The following is a 25180-nucleotide window of genomic DNA, read 5'->3' as shown; positions in this document are numbered from 1 at the left end:
TCAGAAGGACAGGCGAAGAGGGATTAGGCCTCCTGCCTACTTCAGGAGGAGAACACACACAACAAATTTAACAGACTGTGTTCACACCCAGTCCTGAGAGGACTTGTTTATGCACTCACACCTATAAAAGTCAGGCTGGCTGAGGCAGAAACAGTATCTGCACCAGTGCCTTTTCCACTGTATTTACTTCAGCTGGAGCCAAACAATTCATGTTTTTCTGTATCATGGGACAAAAGCTTCAGAAGTAACACGAAACTGTGAATCTGACAGCATCACATTTAGAACAGAAGTGGCAGTGACTGTTCCTTCACAGGACAAAGGTGTAGTAGGAACTACTCATCAACATTAATTGTTACCTTACAAAGACAACACTTACACTATGTGCTTTAATAAAGACATGAAGTTTGAGGTTTGCAAGCACTACGTTTGTGAACATCATGAAAGTCCTGAATGAGAGAAATGTCCTGCTTTTTAGGGCTCTCTTGGGTCATTCACAGGAGATAGGATGGAGGCTGAAAGAAACTCAGCCCTTTTGGGATTTTTCTGGTTTGCAGATCAAATCTATTGTGGGTTTTATATTTTGCACTTGCAAAGTGATATCAAATATATGATCCAAAAGAGGAAAAAGACTGCAAAATACTTACATAGAGCTGAACAGAAATAAGAGACAGAACAAAATGGTTCAAAGAAACTTAATAGCTCCATATAGTATATCTCTGAAAGAAAAACATAGTTCTGAAGGAAAAAAAGTCCAGCAGTCTAAATCAAGGGATGAAATTTATCTGTGGAGCCTTTGGAGGCACTGAGCCATCCCTGAATTGCATAAGAGGGTGACAACAACCCATTAGTTAGTGAAAATATGAAAAGCTGAGCAACAATAATGAATTCGTAATTGGTTATATAAATAAGAGCGTATGAGTTAGAGGACAGTATTTAGGTTTGGGTATTATCAGCAGAAATCTGAGTCTTCTCTCAAGCATCAGAACTATTTAATATGTAATAATCATAACGCCGACAGTACTCTGCTGCCTCCTTACCCCTATGCAACACAGAGCGCATACCTTCTGAAGACTCCTTCAACGCCAGTAATACCCATTCCGTCCACAATGTCCCTGGTTAATCTAAATGGAACAGTCTCTGGTGTGGGAAGGATTTTGCCTTGCTCAAAAGCAACCCCTAAAAGAAAGGATAATAAATGTTTTAAAAATCATTAAAGTACAGAAAAATTAAGGTACTCTTGCCTGTCCCACTTACCCAGATCTATATGCACTAGTTCTGCCGTTTGTTCATCTATCAAGATATTCTGAACGTGTCTGTCTCCAAGTCCAAGAATGTAGCCAACTAAAAGAAAAGGTAAGTGCTGAAACCATATTTACATGCCATAAACCCCAGGGAAAATTTAACAAAGAGAAGATTATTAGAATCAGTGTAACAGGTACAAACAGAAGTGAGGATATTTCTTCCCCCATGTACACATATTTCTCCAGTAAAGAGCAAATGCCATTCCACAAATCCCAAAAGGTTAACTGAATGCAATTGCAAAAGGGTTATTCTCACACAGATGTGTATTGCTTTATCTACTCCACAGACTTCTTGCCCATTTCTCTCTGTTAACCAAACAATTTCACAGCTTTCAAAAAAAAAAAGATAAAAAGCCAGTGCTCAATAAAATTAGGCTTTGTCATTATCACTATGTTTAAAAAAATCTTTTAACTCACAGTATCATATAATCCAGAAAACAGGACTGGACATAATTCAGCCTATAATTCAGTGGGGCAGCTCAACTATACCTAAAACGTTCCTGTGGCATTCTTGTCCTAAGTCAGTTTTAAAAATCTCCAGTGATACAAATGGTAAGATCTTTCACATAAGCCTATTTCAGTGCTTTACTGCCCTTACATGTCAAAACCCTCCAAACTAAATCTGCCTTGCTACAATTTATGCCTGTTACTGTTCTTACATTAGCTGGATGGATAGCAGTAGTATTTCCTACAAAAACCTTTCATCTGAATTCTGCTAAACTGCAGTTACTTCATTTTTTTTTCAGCACAAAAGGGGGTGTATAAACAACATGCTAACATCTACAATAGGATCTACTGCAATGTATGCAATCTACTATCAAATGTTCCAGAGACTCAATACAGAACTGAGTCATCCAAAGGAAATCCACAATCCAAGAGCATTATTTCCTTATTAAGACAGAAAATCAAGGGAAAAAAGCCAAAGCTTAAAAAAAAATTCAGGTATGGCTGATGATGCCAGTAAAAAGAATGTAAAAGCACTTGAGGCTACAGATGAAATGAATAAATGCTAAATCAAAACAACAGAATTAGTTAGGTAGAAACTTTAAAAAAACTACCAGAACCTAAACATACGAACCACTACACAGAATAATGAAACACAGAATTTCATTCTGTCTTTCTACCGCAGAAAGGGGTGGGGGTGGGGGTAGGAATGAATCAGAAATCTTAATTACAAAAGTAATGGTGGTGTTCTTGCTGGCATTTTTTGCCCCCTACTCCTCCTTTCCTGACATGTGACAAAAGCAGAACAGTCATTACCTCTGAAATGGTATAAACTCTTTGTTTACATAATCTAAAAAGTCTATGTTAATAATCCAGTATAATACCTATAGAAGATGTAGCCACACTGCGAGTGTATGCCAACCGTTTTTCAAACCACACAGCTGGATCCAGGAATTTCTCCATGCAGAAATAACGAAACACAGGCTGAAAGTTCTCGCAGACTTTCATGAAGATCTCGTATTTCTCTTCAGAATGTTTCTTTTGTGCATCCTTTAAACAAATAAGAAATGTTTTCCCCATGACTGACTACTTTGAAAGGAAATTAGCTCTTCCTTTGAAGGAAACACGTACCTCCTTTTACCCTTCTCCCCTCCATCAAATGCTTTTCTCACTCCTTTCTCTCTCTGAGCTATGAATTAATGTCTTTTTTACAGTTATTATTAATGCACCTATCTATCTGTTTTACTAAACAATTATATTTTCACACACAACTCATGGGCTACATGTAAAAAACATGCTCCCATTTCTTTGGCTCAGCAAGTGTATCTATTTTATATGCATGTACAGGTAAATGCATTGTGTTGGGAGATAATTCCCCTTGCACTCTGTTCTGGTACCTTTGCTTATCTGATGGCTCCTGTCACTGTGAGAAAGTTGTCCTCACTCATTCACATGCAAAAGCTGCACAAAGCCAAAACTAAATATACTTTCATCCTGTTCATACTATGCAGTTTTAAAAGGAAATAATTTCTAGCACAATCACAGTGATACAAAGTAAAATCTGCAGTTTTCTAAACGTATGGTGAAGTGGTTTGTGGAACTAAACCAAACCAGCTGAATCCATCTAGCAGCTAGCTACCATCAGAAAAAAGAACTTTACCCTACTTGCATCTACTGAACCAAGTATTTTTCTGCCAGTGCACATAAGGTTAAGTCTTCTTTTGGCTTAGCTCCCTGAACTGACTCTCTGCAGAGGGGAGGGTACGTGGCTGTCACAGTGGAGGAGAAGCCAGACCCCTTCACGCTGCAATTAAGGTATTACATTAATCTCAGCTGCATTAGGCAATTAAGGTATTACATTAATCTCAGCTGCATTCTAAACCATATTTTTATTTTCAAGGACTAGTATTTAGAATTTTGGTTTATTCATGAAAAAATAATTTTTCAATGCAATGAGAAACATGACAAATATATATTAAATCTGTAAGATAACTTTACACCGACTCTGTTGGGTGCTTGTAATGATCATTTTGGAATTTCAGTAGATTTATACTCTAGGAAAGAGTTCACAGACTTCTTGAAGATTCAGCTCTATTCAAATCTTTCCTGCGACAGTCATTCATTTAGCAATTTTTGGTTTTTAAAAACTCTTCCCAGGCTGCATTCAGATTAGCCTGAGGAACTATTAATTCCATGCCACTGGTCATATTAATTATTATATACTAAAAGCACAGTATATAATTCTCCATAAATACATAAAAAACCCCAACCCTCTGTGTGAAATAATATAAGCCAGATATTTTTCCTTAATTATTTTGACTCACCATCATTATTTTCTGACACTGATAACTGGAGTAATCTTTTGGCCTGTATCTCTTGTGAGCTCCCTCTTCCTCATTCACAAGAAACTCGCCGATGGGCGTCGTTCCTGAGCACCACTCCAGAACACCGCTTCTCTGAGAAAGGGGAACCACCTGTAAAACAAAACCAGTGCTGCATGGGGGAGAGTTATACACACACAACTATGGATATGCACGCTGCAGAGCACAGGCACATATTTGTGTTTGTTTAAAAAGAAAAAACAAACCATAGAGCTGACCACAATATATGTTCTAAATACACGTGTATACATACATAAAATACACTCAAGGTTTTTCTGTCAAATACTTGCAAATTTTATTCCTAGCCCAGAGAACCTTCCACTAGGTACTTCAGTGCAGCTTAATGATTATACTCAATCTGCATGTTTGCATCGGCGTGCTGGATGACCTGTGAATGCCAACCGCTTGCTGTGCCTGAATGGGATAATACAAGCATTGCGCAAACTGCATGCAAGAAGTAACATCTGGAACAAACACATGGCAGCTGCGTGAACATACTCGGCTTGTCTCAGTCTGCTTCCCATCCTAGGGAACAGTTTCTCACTTCATAACTGGCTGTAATAGTTACCTCAGTTGCTGTAGCGGACAGAACTGGCCAGAAAGAACGATCTCCTGTCCTCAGAGAAATTGCTGCTGCCCGTTTCCTTCAATTTTGTTTTCTTATGAGTCTCTTTGTCTCATAATGCAACCCCCATTCTCTTTTTCCCTGCTCTCGCTCATTTTTACACATGCAAAAACCTGAGACTTCATTGAAAATTATTCAAAAAATGTGACTCTAACTCCACCTGTGGATTCTTAAAACTACGCTAGCAATTCAGATAAGCTCCTTTAGAGACCCTGGAGTGCACATTTCTCATTTGTCAAAGATAAGAACTTTTACTTACAGAGTACATATTCAGAGGTTACCTTCATTAGCTATTATTATCAGCCCAAGCACATGAAAAAGCAGGAGGAGGGGAAAGTTCCTACTCAAATACTTTTTCTGCATTCATAATAAGAATTTATTCCTGTATTCCCAATTGCAACAAAAACAGTTCTGCAATTCAAATTCTGCACGAATGGACCCTAGATGGGATTTCTGGATTCAATTGTAAGGAATACTGCATGACTAGAATTAATTATTAGTTAATTAAGGAATAGCACAAGACTAAAATTAATCAGAATTCATAGCAAACTTTACGTTATGTTTATGCTCAAGTTTAATGACTAGCAACTTACAATTCAAGGACAGTGCATGACATTTCTTCTCAATTATAAGTTCATATAGAGAAAGCTTTGAAGAGTATTAAAATGCATATTGAGCATCAGAATTTTTTTTAAGGATTTGGAAAAAATTCAATTGTAATAATTGTTGTAACTGTAATAATTACATTTTATTGTTTATTCTGTACCTTAAGGAGCAGTTACTATTTTAATAACACATGAATAAATACACTTTTATATTGTCTTTGGGTTAAAAAGAGGAGAGTGGGGAAATACGCTTTATTGGTAGCATTTATTCCTCTGCTGCAGCAGTTGTTCAGGGTTACCTTGTATCTTCGGATAGTTAATTTTCTCTTTCGTGTTTCAGTGTTTTGCTGGAGCAACGTATTGCACATCTGGAAAACCTGTTGCATAACAGCATCTTGTCTCAGGTCATCACGCCCCTTTAGCATATACAGAAAAAGCAGTTAAAGAACACTTCTCAGCATCCCACTTCTTATTCAGCAACTTTAATTATTTTTAAGAATTCCACAAGACACAAGTTACTGTTCCACAACAATCACCTGTAATAAAATGTAATTAACAATTGTTTTTTCTCCGTATTTGGTTTTCTAATAGTGCTCAGCTGCTTAAGCAGAACCACCATTAACTTAAATCATCACTTTTTTCTTCTTTTTTTTGACAAATGTTACTTGATTAAGGTTTCAACCAGCCTACATGCCTTATGGACCCTTTTAAAAACAGATGTCTCATTCACTGTATTTAGCAATCCAGCACACAGCTGAAGCAGCATCAGTTGGTACTGCAGTTCTGACTGTTGGATGCAGATCTCGTGATTCATGCTTCTCTTTTAAAACTTTCAAAACCACCCCATACTTCACAGCAAAACAGGATTCTCCCAGCAGCTGCTGAATGTTTACATTCAATGACAGGCAGAATGAAATCAACTGAGTTTAAAGAGAAATAAAATTTTTTGAGATTTGTGTTTCTAAGTGCATGTCTTTGTCTCTGAATTGTAATTTTTTTTTGTATGGGGAAGAAACAAAAAAGGAGGTATTGATCACAAAATGCTGATGGCTTTTATTTGCTGTACACTCCAGGTCACTAGTTGAGACATGACCACTCAAGTCACAGGTCCAGTAGTTGTCAGGTAAGCTACTGTATATTACATGCACTGTTGAAAAATAATTACGAATATATTTAATATTATTACTTATTACTATATATTATTAGTGCATTATTATTATTTTATTATTATATTACTTATTATTACTTTGTCATTTCCTTTATTAAAGCATTCCAGAACTGAGAAAACTGACACTGAGCTGTGAAATATCTGTGCATGGTACAGAAGTGATACATGAGAAAACTGAAAAAAAAATTCCAACATGCTAAGTCTCTGACATGTCATTACAACTGACAGAACCTACCTTAACCAGCTGCCTCCTTTCTTTACCATCTGATCCTATACAATCTATTATTTTAGGCAGATTCAGGCCTCCTGCTAACCGAAATTCTGGCTTAAAAGACCTTATTGTCACCAAATTTTCATATTGTCCTGTGGGATCCACCTGAAATTATAAATTAGTTTAAAATTAATATAAATACTACCTCCATTTCACTCAGAGAAAGCGGTCACGAGTTGTTTGCAAACCTCGTTAGCAGACTATATGCTAAATATTAATATAAGCATTCCATCATCTACAAGAATAATACCCACCAAGACTACAAATATATGCTGAGCAAAAGAGTGAGTTTGAGTCCTCCTTGTTCATCTCATTGGTAGAGACCTGGTGCTGCAGACTTTCACTAAACAAGCTCTGACACAATTTCAGCCTCTCCCAACTAGCATTCTCTCAAGAAAATGTTCATGTACAGTTGGGGGGCATTAGGCTTACATTAGGCTACCAATGGACCCAATCTACAATCCTAAAACTGTTGCAATCTACAGGATCTTCAGCCATCCTCCAAATCCTCATACCAGAAAGCAACCCTACTCAGCTGTAAGGAAGTATCACTCCAGCTGTGTACATCACAGACCTCCAACTATGGCAGACAGTTTGTACTGGAGAAGAAGAAAAGCAAAGCAAAGGACAATTGAGTGATACAAAGGAGCAACACCTAGGGCCAAGAGGAGCCCTACAAACAAATGCTATTTAGGATGGGTGGCAATTTCTGGCCTCTGAAGTCAAATGGCATAACGTCCCTTGGCTTGTTTTATGTAGCTTTATAGACATAGCCTGAGGGACTTCAACATAGGGAAGTTTGGCTTCATAACACATACATTTTAGGTGGCTGGCTCAAAAAGCAACTCTACAGTCCTGAAACTGGTAGGTTTCCTGGGTAGAGCATGTGGCATCTACCCAATCAACCCCTTATGCTAACAGGAATGGATCATCCACCATCACTGAATGGTAAAAACATATAAGCTGCCCATTTAGGAACAGACAAAGAGGGATATCTATTAATTCTCACAACTTTCTGGACATTAAGTGCCTCCCTGGAACTCTGAGCTAGCACCTACAAAATAAGATCCTCTCTGTGATTTAGGGAGCTCATCACCCCTTTTGATAATGAAAGATTGAGCAACCTGATCCAGTTGAAGATGTCCCTGCTTATTGCAGGGGCGTTGGACTAGATGACCTTTAAAGGTCCCTTCCATCCCAAACTATTCTATGATTCTATGATTAGTCAGTGCTAATAGTGGCAGTGGCAAAGCCATCTTCACACAATAAGCCACTACCCAGCAAATATAAGACTTGGGGTCAAGGTTTTCTAAAGCCTAAGGAAAGCATCTCACGCTGCGTCTCCCACCTGACAGGAAAGTACCCCTGGAAGGCTGACCTGTAAAGAACATGGAAATTTGATGAAGAGATACATACCCTGACTGCCATTATAAAAAAATGAAGTTGATTCTAAGATTTGATATTATAGTCTATGTTTATTTCTACTTCAGTCACCTTAATTTCCATGGTAGGGACAACAACATCCTCCAGGTTCTTCAGCTTAACAATTGGCTGGTCAGCTGGAATACTTATTCCTTCTGTAATTAAAAGGAATTAATATTTTAAAATTCAGAACTATAAACATACATTGAAGTTCACACAAAACAGCTTACATTGCTTTTGGGATCCAAAACCTCACTGAATGCTTCTGTTGAGCTGATGAAGATGACCACAGGACAACTGGAGTTTTCTGGAGTTTCATACTTAGGAAGTCTGATCCCTACAGTGCAACTAATTACTATGACTTTTAATCCAGACTAAGTTCTACATTTATCAAAAACAGGACACTGTGCTAGCTAGCTAGTTATCTCCTTTAAATAACAATATTTAGAAATATACTTTTTAATACAAGAAAATAAAATATATCTTCAATGTTAAAAACAAAAATAATTTTTGCAAGACTTACTTCTTTGAGATTTCCATGGAGTAGCATCTACATTTGCTAATGTGATGTAAGCATCACAAAGTGCTTCAACACCTCTAACCATATGAGCTCTCTTTTTTCTTACAATATTGATTATATTGCTAGCAGCCTCCATTCTGTCCTAAAAAACCCCAATGGAACATAAATATCAGATCTTGCAAACTACACCCTGTAAGATTAAAGATGCATCATAACATGCAGTCAAATAAGTACAATTGAGATACATCCTTGAAAACAGATAAAATCGCAGTAACAGACAGCCCTTTGTGATATGAACAGAAATAAATAATTTGACAAAAAGTTCTGTGTTGTCTAATCTGAGATAATGAATAAAGTAAAATATTATTGGGGATGGAGAGGGAGCAAATCTGTCCAGGCAAAGTGCAAAAAACATGCAAAAATTCTTCAGAAAAAGGGACAGGCAGTTTTGGATGGTCTCCCACCACCTTTCCACTTCTCTTATTTCCTCCCAACTGAAGAAAAAGTCTGTATGCAAAAGGCAAAAATCCAACCATGTGTCCCTTCTGTGCCTGACTCTGAGAGACTTAGTTGAGTTTACCATAATCCTACTCCTTAGGTCGGGACCACAAAAGAGCTAAAAAACTGAGAGAAAGGCGAAAAAAAGCCACATAAAAATCTGGTGAAAAATTGTATCAGTGAGGGGGGTAAGAGGGTAATGACAAACAACCATGCCAGGCCTATAGTGATGGGGGAAAGAAGGGGCATTAATCTAGACATGAGATGATTCCAAAGACAGGTTCCAACTTGATGGACTCGAAGATCTTAAAGGTCTTTTCCAATCAAAGTAATTCTATGATTCTATTCTATGATTCTAAAAATTAAACAATAACAACATTAACATGAAGCCATAGTTCAGTATTACCCATCACCATGGCTTTTAACATCTAAAGGTCATATAAAGAACAAAAGGTACACTGCACTACGCTAAATACTTAGAACAGCTGTTACCACTCAAAGCAGAAAAAAATACTCAATTCAGTAGGTACTTTTAACAATAAACCCACTCAAGTCTTTGTTGCACCTAAAATGCCTTTTACAAAATCACACATCAAGGACATTTATCACAAAACTCTCTGAATTAATTGGGGCTTTTTGTTGCAGGAAATGTTAACCATGTTTTGTTCAACCCCATAGTTACTTCTTTCAATAACAATTACCAACGTATGCCCAAAAGGAGTTTTTTTATTATTAAAAGTACTTTTTTGCTCCGTTTCTTAACAAAAGTCAGCCGATGAGCTCTACACTAAAATAACCTTTGACATAATTTTTTTCCCGTTTTTTAACAAAATAAAAGGACTGAATGTGATTAATAGCACAGAATATTTTGTAGTTACCACATCAAGCTGGGAGATTTCTTTCGGTGCATTTTTAATTAACTTATTTCTTCTTACTGCATCTGGTTTGGTGAGGAGTTCATCTTTGTTAGCATTTGCCAAAGCTAATATTATAAACAAAGTATGATGTGGATGATCCAGTGAAATTCTAGACATTAGCTGTCAAGAAAAAAAAAAGTCTTAATTTACATTATTCATTCTTTTGAACTTCTAAGGTTCCTAATAAGAAATAAAAGTAATACTTAGATGGTATTTCCACAACTAAAATACATTCAAAGTATATTCCTATACCTGCATAAGACTATTCTTATACAGCAAGAAAATCAATTAAGTAGCAAGGAAAAATGTTCCTATTCCTCTCCCCTCTCCCCCCACTATACCGATTTTGCATCACTCATTTTAAAAACACCTTTATCACCTACATAACTCATTTAGCTATAACAGCAGAAAGGAAATATATATTGTTTACAAGTATGCACTACTAAGCCAATCAAGATATCTTTAGATAAAAAAAGCATAAATTACATTATTCAGAACTTCATGAAATCCTAAACCCCCCATCATCTTGGTTCCCATCCGAGCAGCCAGCTGGTACATCAGAGGCAAAAACTTGTATGAAGGGATCTTCTCTGCATTTTTCTGTAGTAGAGAAAATTCAGTTAGAAAGCTGTACTAAACTAATGATAAAATACCAGGTAAGGGCTAGCAATTTTGCTTTTGCTTTTTTTTTAAACTGAGAGTAATCACTGCTGTTGTAATTAAATGGCAATCCAGTGAGTATCACATCATCTTGGTCCATGTCTCCTGAATGCTACAAGTCCTTCATATGAAAACTAGTATTTTCTACTTTATTAGAGTAGAACTTAGATGTATTGATTCTGAATTCATTTCTAGATTCTTTGTGGCAAGAGACAATCCAAATAAAAAAAAATACAATCTAGTTTAAGACAAGAAACAATTGTGTGTTAAAAATATGACTAAAGGAACACTTCCTATTTTTCAAGGTTAATTATAACACAAAGCAAAGAATTAAATTATACAGATCTCTGTATAAACAGATCATTCAGGTAAGAATTAACAGATTTCCTGCATGATCCTAGAAATGATAGAACCAGCCTGAGAATGAGAACTTTACTGTTCCCCAGCTACTGTCTTAGAGAGAGAATCTAAAAGCACATCTTTTCACCTAAAAGTATATATTATATAAACTAGATTAATTTATTAACTATGTTGAAGATGGGTAGTATCCAAGGTATGTAAAGAAAAAGGTGACAGTGAAAGATCATGAGATATGCTTAACCATACAGACTTGTCAAATAAAAATGCTAAATCAAATTAAGTTAAATCAAAATGCATTGAGAATTACAGCTCTCATATGAAAAACTAACTGATGAGAAATTATGACTGAAAAAAGTGAGTTTTGGAGGAAAAGTTAAGGAGATACATAGGAAAGCATTCTTCACAGCATGATAATTCATATTCTAGAAACACAGGAAGAGAAGGAGAAAAAATACGGATAATTTGATGTCAAAGCGTAATAAGGAAAAGCAACAGCAGACATATACCTTCATCATTTCATTGACTCTGTCAACTCCAGGATTTTCAAGCCACAGGGAACAGAGTCGGAAGATCCACATATCATGTTCTTCTCCACTTAGTAAACAGCTAATGTAGTTCTCCACTGCTTTACACAAGAAACATTTACGATCCTCACTTAGGGCACGTATGGCACATACATCCAGTTCAAGTTCTCGCTGAACCTTCACTGTATATCTATGTAAAAGACATTTTTAAACAACAAATTATCTCTTAATGAACTTAAAGCAAGTCTGTCCCTACTTCTCTCGCTTACTAATTTAACGTTTTTAACTTGTTTTGTATGCACAAGCACAGTAAAATAAACAACTGAGAAACCAGACTGTGGGAGCTATTTCTTTGGTGTATGTCCACACAAACCCACCACTCTAAGCAAATTTTCAGTAAGTGTCTTTTTCTTTATGATTTAATCTCAATACTAGTGTAAATGTGAATATACAGTAGAGATCATTGTGTTAGGGCTTCAGTTTCCAACTGCTGAAGTTCAAATTTTGCTGCTCACTTGCAATTGCTCTGACTAAATATTTAAGAGCTCTGTATTAAGATGAATTCTACACTTTCACCAATGTCTGATGGCGAAATATCTCAAACATTTATTTTTTTCTCTGTAACATTTTCTCTGTCAAATGAACTAAACAGATCCGGTGAGTAAATGTGAATTCTGGCCCATGATCATCCCTACTGTTTAACTGTTGTAACACTCCCTGGCTTAGTTTTGGCCCATGCTACTTAGCAGTCTCCTAGACCATGTTCAGGCACAGTTCAGAAACTATTTGCAACAAGCACTATAGATTGGGCCACTATTTTGTGAAGAGAAGGAAAAATTGAGCTGCAGCAATATGACTCATGCTGTAACATTTGCCCAGAGAGAAAAAGAATTAGTAAAGACGGAGCCTTTGATAGCTCCATAGTAACCACCTCTCCATTTGAATGCTCACCTGTTTGTCTGAACTCTGTGCTCCCTTATGAGGCCAACCTCCTCCTTGGCCTTCTTCAGTAATGCCTGCTTATTTTCAAACTCTGAGGATTTCATGTAATTCTCAATTCGCTGGTACTGATTATCTGAGAAACGAGCCAAAGACAAGAAAGCCTTCATCTTTCCTTTCTTCAGCTCATCACTGCTGTCTCCACTGTGGCTTGCAGCAATTTCCACAGCCTAAAAGGGAAGTTACAATAACGATAAGACTAATAATCAGATGAATAGTGATGCATAATACTTGATTAAACTCTACTATCACAGAGAAACAGAATGGCTAAGGTTGGAAGGGACCTCTAGAGGTCATCTTGTCCAAGCCCCCTGCTCAAGCAGGGCCATCTGCTTGAACAGGTTATTCAATGTTGCCTATGACAGGATATATATGCATACAAAATAAAACCTATCAGGCTGAATATTTTTATGCTGAGTGAATTTAATGTTTGAGGAGTGGTTTATTGCAAACAGTCAAAAAGATTATTCTGTATGAAACAGCTGTAACAGCCATACAGGAGTCTCCGACAGCTATCTATCTTTTAGAGTAACTAAGCATGAAGTTTTACAATAGTTTCACAACCTTTTATCATGAAATGGTGAGAAAAAATTAGAAGACAGTCCAAAAAGAGCCAAAAAGAGAAGGAAATCATATGTGAAAGCTTAATCATCAGAGTGAAGAAACCATGTAGAGAGTAACAAAGAAAAACAACTACGTAGAGTTTCACAAATTAACATGAAATAAAGAAATGCAGGGTAGGTAAATATTAATTAAAATGTTTCTACTACTGACTAAGAGTTTCAAAAAAATTATAGTACTTTGAAACACTAGTACAGGATTTCCCAGCACCTGGAAAGAGACTGTTGCAAATACAATCTCCATACTGAAAACATGTTAAGTGAATGATCTGTCCTGAGAAGGAGAGGATGGGAATGGGGTGGAATAGGAAAGGGATACAGGACTAGCAGTCATTATCATTGAATTTTTAAGCCACTATTACACAAAAGTTTCACTATGAATTCTGCAAAGCCATATTCTGAGTATTTTATAAGATTACAATGTTACACAATACTATGTGAAGCAATAATATTTTTATAAGAATCCATATTTTCAATCCAGAAAAATAAAGGCTGCATTGTAAAATTTACTTGACATTTTAACAACATATTTAGCACATCTCAAAGGCTGTATATTTCAAAGTCTGGATTCACCTTTTCTAAGTATTTCTGCATGATGACTGTAGGGTTTTCCAAGCATGTCTCTGCTAACCAGGTTCCGCATAGCCTCAGACACTCTGTATACATCAGTTTCAGATGAGGATCATTCTCAACCTTTGAGAAAGCAAGTTTTTGGAAAAAATGAAAAAAGAGAGAAGCATCAATAAAAATACTTTTTACATACAAGGTAGGCAATTTATAAAGCTTTTAAACCCCAAATATAATTCAGTCACTCGGGCCTATTACATGTAATGTATCTACAGAGTCATTTAACATCCACATCTACAACAGTCAATAACCTGAAATCACATTCACATTCTATGTTAAACTAAAGGAGAGGACGTATTTTTAAATACCTGACAGTTTGAACAATGAAAACCAGAATAAAACAATGACAAAATGTCATAAAAATTAAACAAACCCACAGCATGTTTTCAGAATTGTATTTTCTAATATCCACATTTAGCTTGAAGTACCACAGTACACTCTGTAGAAAATATTCAGAAATTGTGATAACTATGTGTGATCATTAAATTTTTCAGACAGACCTCTCCATAGAAACTTGGTTAAAAGTACTCTGAGAAAATGATGGAGCAGGTTTCCAAAGGACTTGCCTCCAGTTTGGAAGTTCAGCTTTAACTATATAGTAGGACAAGTTTCCAAAATACTTTGAGCACATGGTACATACTATAGACCACCTGATGAAGATGGCAATGCTGACTGCGAAATACTGAAGGATATCATAGGCTGTGAAAACACAAACCCTCCTTATGTGGACAGGGTAAACATAACACTGGAAGGTGAGAGAAGGTCTAAATTTTTCGAGGTCTTCATCAACCGATTCATGGAGCAATCATGAAAATCGGAAGAAGAGCAGCAAGTCTTGATTTTGCCCTGATATGTATGGAGAACTTGGCCCAAAATTTTCCAGCTTTGCTGAAATATGATACTCCTTACCAATGTATATGGATTCAAAGTGACTGCTTATTACCCTCCAAAAAATACCCCGAGAAAGCCATCACAGCTACACACAAAGGTAAGCATGATTAAGAAATTTTTACCACATCGGTACAAAAATGAAAAGCATAAAAGTGAAGTTTTGTACAAGTGAAAAAGAAAACATATTAGAAAAATTATAAAATAGCTTGTCAAATAAAAAAATAAAACCCCACCATCAGGGTGTCCAAAAAACCTAAACAACTTGAAGACGACTCAACAAATAATAAAAAACCATTTTTAAAACATATTAGGAGCAGCTAGCCACCAGAAGACAGTCCACTTGATAAAAAGACAACAGAGTTATAAACCAAAAAGCGCTCTGAGAAGACAAAACAGAAAAAAAATTTAATCATTTCCATTTGCGCTCCCTGTGGAGGACCTTGAAGATTCCCACTGCAAAGCCTTTCTTTATGAGGGATTCAAAGGTCTGTCTACTATTGAAGTGTCAGCAACAAAGGCTACGGAAAAAATGGACAAAATGAAAACTATCGACTCACCAGGATCAGAATCTATTTTTCCAAAAGGTCTATAGCAATTCACAGATGAAATAACTGAACTACTAAAAAAGGTATAAAAGCTTTTGCTTAAAATTGCCTTAATATAAGAGGAGTGACAGGTGGCAGGTGTAACATCAATATTTTAACAAGTTCCAAAGGAGCACAGATCAGTAAGACTCTCATCAGAAGTGGATAAATTACCAAAAATATTCCACAAAGAGAACAGATGGATTAATATGAAGAAAAGCCAGAATAGCTTTTGTAAAAGGACATCACAGAATGACAGAAAAGTCGAGGCTGGAAGGAACCTCCAGAGACCATCTGGCCCAATGTTCTGTTCCAAGCAGGGCTTTAGATTAAGTTTTCCAGGACTCTCCTAAACTGAGTCTTGACCATTCATTTCCAGCAAGGGAGATTCCATCACTTCTTTGGGCACACTGTTCACAGTGGTGAAGAACTTTCCTCCTGTATCCAGATGGCATTTCCCTTGAAACAACTTGCACCATTGCCTCTTGCACTGTGCTTATCTATGAGCAGTTATCTCCATCTTCACTACCTTTCAGGTACTGGAAGACTGTGACTAGATCCCCCTAAGCCTTCACTTCTTAAAGCTGAAAAAAACCAATCCCTACAAACTTTATTCCTTTGCCAAGTTCTCCAACCCTTTAATCATTGTGGTGGCCTTCTGCTGGACTCTCTCCAATTTTTCAATGTCTCTCTTGAATGGTGGGCCAAAACTAGACGCATTATTTCAGGTGTGGGCCAAACAGAGGAGCACTTCAGGTGATGTGCCAAATAGAGTACAATAATCACACTGTTAATCTACTGGCTACACTCTTGGTGATGCAGCCGAGGATATGGTTCACCTTCATTGCTACAAGGGCACACTGTTGAATCATTTTAGCTTACTGTTCACTGGGACCCTTGGGTCCTTTTTGACAAAGCTACACCCCAGCCAGTCAGACCCCTTCCTGTAATGGTGCTTGAGATTATTCTATCCTAGGTGAAGGACTTGCCACCAATCTCATGCAATTCCTATTAGCACAGTCTTCCAAACTATTGAGGTCTCTGTGACCAGTGGCTCTTCCTTCCAGAATCTCTCTCCACAGTTTGCTGTTATCTGCAAATTTGGTGAGGACATTCAGTCCTGTTATACAGATCTCAGTCATAAAAATAGTATCAGACTCCATAACAAATTCTAAGGAACTCTGCTTCTGACTGGCTACCAGGCTGCCTTTGAATCATTAACAACCACCCTTTGAGCTCAGCAGTTCAGCCAGTTTTCCACCTATCTTGTGGTCTCATCTATCCAGTCTGTACCTTACCAGCTTGTCAAGGATATTGTAAGAGATTGTGTCAAATGCCTTGCTAAAATCAAGGCAGATGATATCCACAGCTCATCACATGTCTACTGGGCAAACTGTTTCATCACAGAAGACAATCAAGTTGGTCAAGCATGACAGTACATTTCTGTTGGCTTTTCCCAGCCACCTTCTTTTCCTTCATGAGCATGGCAATAGCTTCCCTAAATTTTCCCAGGGATTGAACTGAGTCTGACTGCTCTGCAGTTTCTGATCTTGCTTTTTGCCCTTTTTGTAATTGGGTTTCATTGTCCTCTTCCAGTCATCAGGACTTCCCCTGACCTCCATCGCCTTTCAGAGATGACACAAAAGTGGCTTTGACATGATTTCAGCCAACACCCTTAGCATCCTCAGATCAGCATCCCACTTCCCAACTCAGCATAACTTCTTGAAGAACTCAACAAGCAAACAGAGATCTGTCTGATTCAGCCTACTCCTACAGATTCCAAAAGTCATGTGGCATGGTTCTTCTATAAAAGGCTCTTGAAGAAACTCATGCACAATAAAATGCATGGTTCTTGGGGGGATAAAGAACTAAGATAGGCAATGGAAAGAGAAATAAATGGGCCACTTTTTACAGTGGATCTAGGTCCCCAGTGAAAAGCCTCCAAAGATCCAGCCATCTCTGCTGTTCAGAAGATATTAATCTTGAGAAAGCAATAAGCAGTAAACATAAAATCCAGTGACGATATTGAGTTATCCAAGGTGATAAAAACAAGGACAGACTGAAGAACTTCAGACAAACAATACAGGACAACAAATGGAATAAAAAATACCTGATGAAATAACCAAAATATAAATGTTAAGTGATGCATGAGAGGGGGAAAAAAGACTTCTTATATACGACAGACTCTGAAACATTTGCTCCTGTTTGGAAATGTGACTATAAAACGTTCCCTCACTATGGAGAATGGAGACAGGGAACATGTGTTAAGCTTTTTTTCCAAGCTCAGAACGAATATCAAATGATATGGGGTTCAAAATGAACAAAGGGAAGTGGCTCTTAAAACAGTGTAAATTAAGCTGTGAAACTCATTGTTGCAGGGTTTTCTTGGATATTAAAAGCTTACACAGAGTCAAAAAGTGACTGGACAAATTTATGGTATAAAAACCACTGGAATTACCTACAAAGAAACTACCTCTGATTCAGGAAGTTCTTTGGCTACAAATCAGTCTGGGAGAGTCTCTGGCTATACAGCCCAACTATTCTTTACACTTCTTAGGAACTTTGTATTGCCCATTACTGAGACAGGAGAGAAGGGTTTTTGTTTCAGTTCTTGTATTCTGAACTGGAGATGAGAATGTAGTATTTGCTTCACATCAAGTGATGTAATTTTTCAGAAGGCTTACAAAAAGATCTAAGATAACTAAGATTAAGAGGCATTTGCAGAAGTCAAATTTCATGAGAAAACATTCCCCTGTTTGAAGTAAGATTCTATTTTCAGAAGAACAACACAAAACTCACAGCTCAGTGTGCCTGTAAATGGGGGAGGATTTAAAGACGTGAAACAGCACCCCAAGGCATATCTATGTTCCTTGATAATACGTTAGTACAAGGGACAAAAAAGTCTGAGGTACAGCAGTGAATCTTTATGGGTCAAAAACTTGCCTGGAATTTCTGTACACTTTGTGATACAGGTTCAGCCCCACTGAAATAGAAGCCTCAATTCATACTTCGACTTTTGCACAAAGATTCCCTACAGACATCAGGGAAATGCCTGCAACAGAGGTATGCTTCCTCCGCATAAAACATATTATTAGTGTCTCCCTGTATTAGTTGGTTTTTTACACAATAAGGACCAGAGATAACATCTTTATTAATTACTCTTCTTCTAACAAAAACATGTACTCTCTAACAGTTCCCAATATAGTATATATCAGGAATAGTGTGGCCAGCAGGAGCAGGGAAGTCATCCTTCCCCTGTACTCAGCATTGGTGAGGCTGCACCTAGAATACTGTGTTCAGTTTTGGGCCCCTCACTACCAGAAGGACACTGAGGTGCTGGAGTGCGTCCAGAGAAGGGCAATGAAGCTGGTGAGGGGTCTGGAGCCCAAGTCTGATGAGGAGCAGCTGAGGGAACTGGGGTTGTTTGGCCTGGAGAAGAGAAGGCTGAGGGGAGATCTTATCGCCCTCTGCAACTGCCTGACAGGAGGCTGTAGTGAGGTGGGTGTTGGTCTCTCCTCCCTGGTAACGGGTGATAGGACAAGAGGAAATGTCCTCAAGTTCTGCCAGGGGAGGTTTAGATTGGACATTAGGAAAAATTTTTCACCTAAATGTTGTCAAGCATTGGCACAGGCTGCCCAGGGAAGTGGTTGCATCACTATCCCTGGAGGCGTTTAAAAGATGTGTCTATGTGGCACGTGGGGACATGGTTTAGTGGTGGAATTGGCGTGTTAGGCTAACAGTTGGATTCGATGATCTTAAAAGTCTTTTCCAACCTAAATGATTCTATGATTCTATGCCTAAACAATCCTGCTTGGCCATTAGTTTCTTTAACTATTGGCACAGAACAAGATGATACACCTCTGTGTAACAGTTTTGTTTAAAACAAGTTAATTTGTTATCAAGGGAAATCATCTCATTTTAAAAAGCAATACATGTCACAGTGGTGGCACTGGAGGCAAAATAGAATATTGAATTCTAACACTTGCCACTCTTACAGACTCATTTTGAAAACCCCTGATACAGATTTTTTTCCTTTCAGACATTTTGAAAGTACAAAACAGATTTAGTAATATTGCAGACAGCCTTTTATTTTTCTTCCAAGGGAAAACTTCAGAAAATGGGAATAGGATCCTAAATAATTTAATTACCATAGCTTTATCCATTATATAACACATACCTGAAACCAATCTGCATCTAATTTTTTTATCATCCTTTTAAGAATATTCAGTGCAAGACTCTCTTCCTTTTTAGCCCAGAAAACCTGAGCTTCTTCTAGTTGCCATTCAGAAACTCCATATCCCGTTGTATTGTATTGTTTGATCTGAAACATAGCTCTTTCTGGAAGCTGAAATTGAAAAAACATTATAAACAAATCTTTAAGTTAACACATGTATCTCACAGCAAGTTTTGGTTTTAGACTCCATTTTCATTTGCTCTACTTGTGCAGCATGTTCTGCCTATCCAATGTTAAGAATTTCTTTGCAGCAAAGATATGAAGTTATTTTTCTATGTACTTGCATAAAAACCTGATTTGCAACAAAACCAGACTATGGAATTGAACTTCACAAACCCCAAAATAAAGTATCAATGTTTAACATTTTAAATTATTTGGAGGTATAAAGTATAGAAATTCTACAATCAGTACCTACTGAAATAATGGCTTTATAATTTTAGCATAGTGATTATTATTGCATCCTAAGAGACCGCAGAAAAATAGTAAGAAAAATTGCACCACCATACACTAGTTCTTTTGTATGCCTACCTCTTCACTCGTATCACTGGTGAACTAACATCCTCATTTAGTAATCTTCTATCACTATGATAGTACAAAGAGCAAACTTTCTTTTTAACAATGTCAAAGATCAAGACTGAAGTTTCACAAGTTGTCCAATCAATAACCAAATCAATCCAACTTTTAAATAAGCAAGGTAAACAATTAAAATGTAAGAATGCCTGTACATGATAATGTAAGTTTGGGTACTTCAATTAGTGGTCAGCATGATGATTCTGTATGGCACTCTCTTCCTTCTCCTGATGGATGGTAGTGGCACCAATGAGGAAGAGCAGCCATCAGTTGAAAAGAGTGCTTCCTCAAAAACTTTGCTACATCCAGACACTTAGTGTTGTCAACTACTAGTGTGCCAAAAGGAAAGGGTTATCATCCTATGATCTGAAAGACTGATAAGGCCAAGAAGTGCGCCCCAAAGGTTGCACATTGACCTACAACACTGAAGAGGCTGGAATGATAGTGTTTTCAGAAATACACTGGCTCAATCTTTCAGAACCTTCTAATCCTCCCTAAGTATGGTGCCTGAATTTTAATCTTCTTCTGTAACTAAAAATCAAAGTGAAAAAAAAATTGCTTCTGCTGGGACTCTTATAGGACACTCATCACCACAGTGTTAGTGGCTGGGCAGGCATAAGGTAAAAATTCTGAAGAAGTTATTTTCTTGAACAGTTCCAGAGGCACTGAGCAAACCTTGCAAATTTATGACATCAAAGACAGCTGTTCTACTGATTTCATCATTATTCACAAAAAGAGTTAGAACCTTCCTGAAATCAAAGTTTAATATAGTTTCACATATGTGAAGAGTTAAACATCTTTCCAGGTTATATATTTAGCTGAAACTATTTTCTACAGAGGTTCTTGGAGTATACTGTTGCTCTATAAATTCTTGTTGAGTTACTTCTCTAGGTGCACTACTTAGAACAAGTAAAGGCTGACTCTGGACCTTAAACGCATTAGCAGCTGCAGAAACCACTGATACTGCAAATCCCGTTAAGTCATTCACAGAGAGAGATTTACCACAGTGCAATGGTGCTTTGAGAGTATAAAACCTTGAAGGCAACACTAAATATACAGGTGCAATGAAGTTCTTTCTGTATGTAATTGAAAGCTGGATATATAAAGCTGCACCAAAATAAAGTAGCTGAGCTATTCTTCACTGAAAATTTCGTTTTTATGTTACAGACCTCATAGAATAACTTACGGTTATGAACAAAATTCAGAAAACATGACCATAAATACAACTTATGAATAAGTTCTACACAGCTTAAGTCTCCAACTAATTGATTCATTGGATAAACTTAGAATACAGTTAATCTTTAATATTGTTAAAAAATCAAGTTCTTTTATAAACTAGAAAAATAAAGATCTGTCACTGATCTTTCCTGGAATTGGTTACCTGTGTATTTTTAGCAGTTCTTGCCAATCTAGAGAGCTCCACTAGATGTTTGGTCAGGATGTCTTTAATACATTCTCTTTTGGTATTGTCATTCTCCTTTTCAAGCAAGATCTCCAAAACTACAGTGCGCAGAGCCATAATAGGTTCCTGGAAACGGAAGTCACTGTCCTTGAGAAGCTGAGACTGTCTCTGCCATTTCAAATAAATATCATTCAGTTGTTGAGTAGTAACAGATCTGCAATTTTTACCAGAAAAGACCTGTTATTAATTCTCACTAAATATTAGTGAAATGCAAGATGAGTAACAAAAGTAAACTACCAAGGGAGTTCACAATCTACAGTTCGAAACCAAGAAACAGTCCATAAACGCCTACAATGATTAATATGCAGAATAAACTGGTAGGCTTACAGTTTTAACAAGCATGAAGATCAAACGATCAACATTAGTAAGGTGAACAACTCCTTGATTAAACATCAAAAACTGTTGTGTTAAAGGTCCGTCAGCAAAGGGAATTGCATTCTAACATAGGGCTACTTAAAAGAACAAGAGACGGAGATTACTCTTTGATAATATAGGTCATATATGGATTAATACAAGAATAAATTCCAAACTGTGACACTGTAGTTGTGTAGGTTGTCATTATGTGTAATTTTTTTTTTTAGGCAATTCATTAACTGCAAATAGCAATGGTTCATAAGGACCTGGACATGGTACATGACTGTAGGATGACTACAAGCTACCAAACTGATACAACTACAGTAGAAAAAATTCAATGTTAATAGCACTACAGAGATAAATACCTTCCTATGAATAAAAGGCAACGTTAAGAATTCATGTAGAATACTGATGATAATAGTGGTCCATGAAGAAAGCGATTCAAACTGAAACAACTTTCAATAGATCTATGGGTATCGTCAAGGAAATAGAAAACATTTTTAGAAAGGAAACTAGAAGAGGATGACTCAGTTACTTGCTAGTAGATATGACTGCTACCTTGGGAAACTAGGGAACTCAGAAGAAAGGAAAGAAAACAATTATTTAAAATACAGTATAGGCATAATATCAAATAACTAAAACTAGGCCACAAATAAATCCAGTCTGGAAATAAAGAGAATCTAGATATGTCTCCACATAGTAAAGCTAAAACCCGTATCAATTTTAAGATGAAGTTTGAGATGTTCATGAATAAAAATTTGTTGAGGTCATTTAATTTTTGTGCTAGACTTGATGACTAAAAATCCTGAAAAGTGACAAAGGAGTATGAAACAAGCTTAAAAAAATACCTGGAGAACAGCAGACCTATATTTTCCAACTCTCCAATTAGCTGTAGTCTGCAAAGAGTTGGATATAATGAATAAACAGACTCAAGACTGCCTTTGCACAGCTCTTCTACTTCATTCACTCTATGGATTTAACAGAGAAATAGTAAATTTATTTTTTTTTATTATCCACAAGTAATTCCAAATATCCATAATATATTTTCCATACAGTGAACAGAATTTAAACAACAAAAGCATTCATTTCAGAATTATTTTGTATTACCATTAAAGTTAAAAAAAATTAAGTCTGTCAATAAATGAAAACACAGTATAGCATATATAAACTCCAAAGCATACATGATAGCTCAGCTAAAGAAGAGTAGTCAGCATTCAAATCCACTTAAGGGGACCAGAAAGTAAGAGATGTATACTACAGGAAACGTATCTTCAATTAGCATACAAATTGTATATGCACAAGGACAAATTTAAGTTAAAAAGCTTGGAAATGAAGTTGCAGTCCAGAAGTATTCATTTTATTCTATGCATGAGAGTTTATTTAAGCCCCCAAACCCCCGTAATAGTCTTTTAAACGTATCTTATGACTACAAACACACACACACTCTCCGTCTCTCTCTCTAACAGCAGAATATTTGCATACAGTTACCTGGCATCTTTGAGACTGTCATAGAAAGCAGAGAACTCCTTATCTCGTAAAGACTGAAGAGCATCATACAATGATTCATGGTACCCTGGTCTTCCTGTCTCATCTCTTAAAAATAAAACGAAAGTAACATAAAATAAAAGGAAAATTCTACTTCTCTACAAAGAAGTCAATTTTATCTTTATGACAAATATTTTTAGGAGAACATTTTCTGCAGTTGGATGGACTGCTATTTTGCATCATAAAAAATAATAATGCAACCCTTTAAATTTTAAATTAATTTAGTATTTTCTAAGTTCAAGCTGTTCTTTTAAAACAAAGAAAAAACAGTAATCATCAAAATGTTTTGAATATGGAGGATATGTTCAAGGTTGTATCAAAATATGACACAAAACCAATTGCACAATAAAAATTGAATCTTAACAAATTTCTCAGTGTTATGCTGAAAGATATATATTGCAGTATGTATGCAACTTCAGTTCAGAATCAACAATTCTTTACACTTCACTTCAGAAATATTTTTAAAAAGGAAAAAATAAAGAAAATCGGAAGGCTGAAAAAACCCCAGTGTTCAATTTAATTTTCTCGTCTTTGTCCACTTCACTTTTCTTTCTTCTCCTCGACCCTCCGGTTTTCTGCCATCTCATTCTCTCTCTTTTCATCCTACAAGTTGTTTTTTCTGCTCCTGTACTAAAGCTGAATATTCTATTTGCCTAAGAGGCTTATAGAGACCCTAACCCAGGGACAGAGAGCCCACCTATACAAAGTTTGTTCTGATTGTGGCATGACATATGCCCTTCAACAGGATATGTCTGTGAAGTCCTCCAGATACTTCTAAACAATGATCTTGAGACAACGCAGGAGGAGAATGAACACACTAAGAGTATGTTTCCCAAACCCATCTCTCTGTAAGTCTTGGGAGAAAAATCCTCCATTCTCCTGACTACTAAAAGTTAATGTAGAAGGAGTTACCAAAGACCCCATCATGTAACTTCTGCTTTTGCTAATCTATTCTGTATTCCTCCTACAACGTGAGATGATGTAGCTGTACTAGGAAGGGACAGAGTTCACAATATATCCTGGCCAGTCATATGAAAAAACTAATGCCAGGCACCCAACATTACACAAAAAAAGAGGTTACTCCTTATGAGGGAGTAGCCATGAATCAACACTGGTGTTTGCTTATCCAGGTCTTGATAACCTCTTGTGGCTTACCAAGTAATATTTTCACCATTTGCTTATAAATTAAACATTAAAAACTATCTATCCCTCCTATGTAATTAAGACACATCTACTATGTGAGTCAAAAATGGAAAATTTCAGTTTATAGTTATGAACAACCAAAAGAAGAATCAACTATGTACAGTTTCCCAGGAAAATGAAGAGTGATGTGCATACAAACCAGACACGTCTAAGCAAAAAAGACTGCTTTTCAATTCAATGACTAAGACAAATTAGGTGACCTGCTTCATAGAAATTATATTCTCATGTCATCTTTTTGCTTGAACTGAAACCATTGCCTTTCACTTAAAGAACCAGCAAAAAAGTCAGTCAGCTTACTTGACAGAAGAGATGTGGCCCCACTGCATATTCCTCCATGCTGCCTGGTAGCGTATTTCCTGTAGTTCTGCACACCACTCAGTGTTTTCATGTTCCAG

General features: G+C 36.7%; 1 protein-coding gene across 1 annotated transcript in view; it reads right to left on the bottom strand.

The window, feature by feature from the left end:
• The window catches only part of ATM (ATM serine/threonine kinase), a 79736-nt gene that overhangs the window by 2061 nt on the left and 52495 nt on the right, over positions 1–25180 (bottom strand). Inside the window, 18 exon segments of the mRNA XM_035898507.1 lie at positions 1062–1176; positions 1255–1341; positions 2630–2795; positions 4070–4219; positions 5656–5772; positions 6760–6900; positions 8290–8372; positions 8741–8879; positions 10114–10272; positions 10639–10752; positions 11679–11886; positions 12648–12865; positions 13889–14008; positions 19595–19762; positions 21603–21837; positions 22886–23005; positions 23526–23630; positions 25083–25180. The exon segment at positions 25083–25180 is cut by the window's right edge and continues 16 nt beyond it. Of these exon segments, the coding sequence (XP_035754400.1) occupies positions 1062–1176; positions 1255–1341; positions 2630–2795; positions 4070–4219; positions 5656–5772; positions 6760–6900; positions 8290–8372; positions 8741–8879; positions 10114–10272; positions 10639–10752; positions 11679–11886; positions 12648–12865; positions 13889–14008; positions 19595–19762; positions 21603–21837; positions 22886–23005; positions 23526–23630; positions 25083–25180 (2543 nt within the window).

This window comes from Egretta garzetta, unplaced genomic scaffold, assembly GCF_000687185.1.
Source record: "Egretta garzetta isolate BGI_Z169 unplaced genomic scaffold, ASM68718v1 scaffold217, whole genome shotgun sequence".
Lineage (NCBI taxonomy): Eukaryota > Metazoa > Chordata > Aves > Pelecaniformes > Ardeidae > Egretta > Egretta garzetta.
This window is presented reverse-complemented; position numbering and strand designations above follow the sequence as displayed.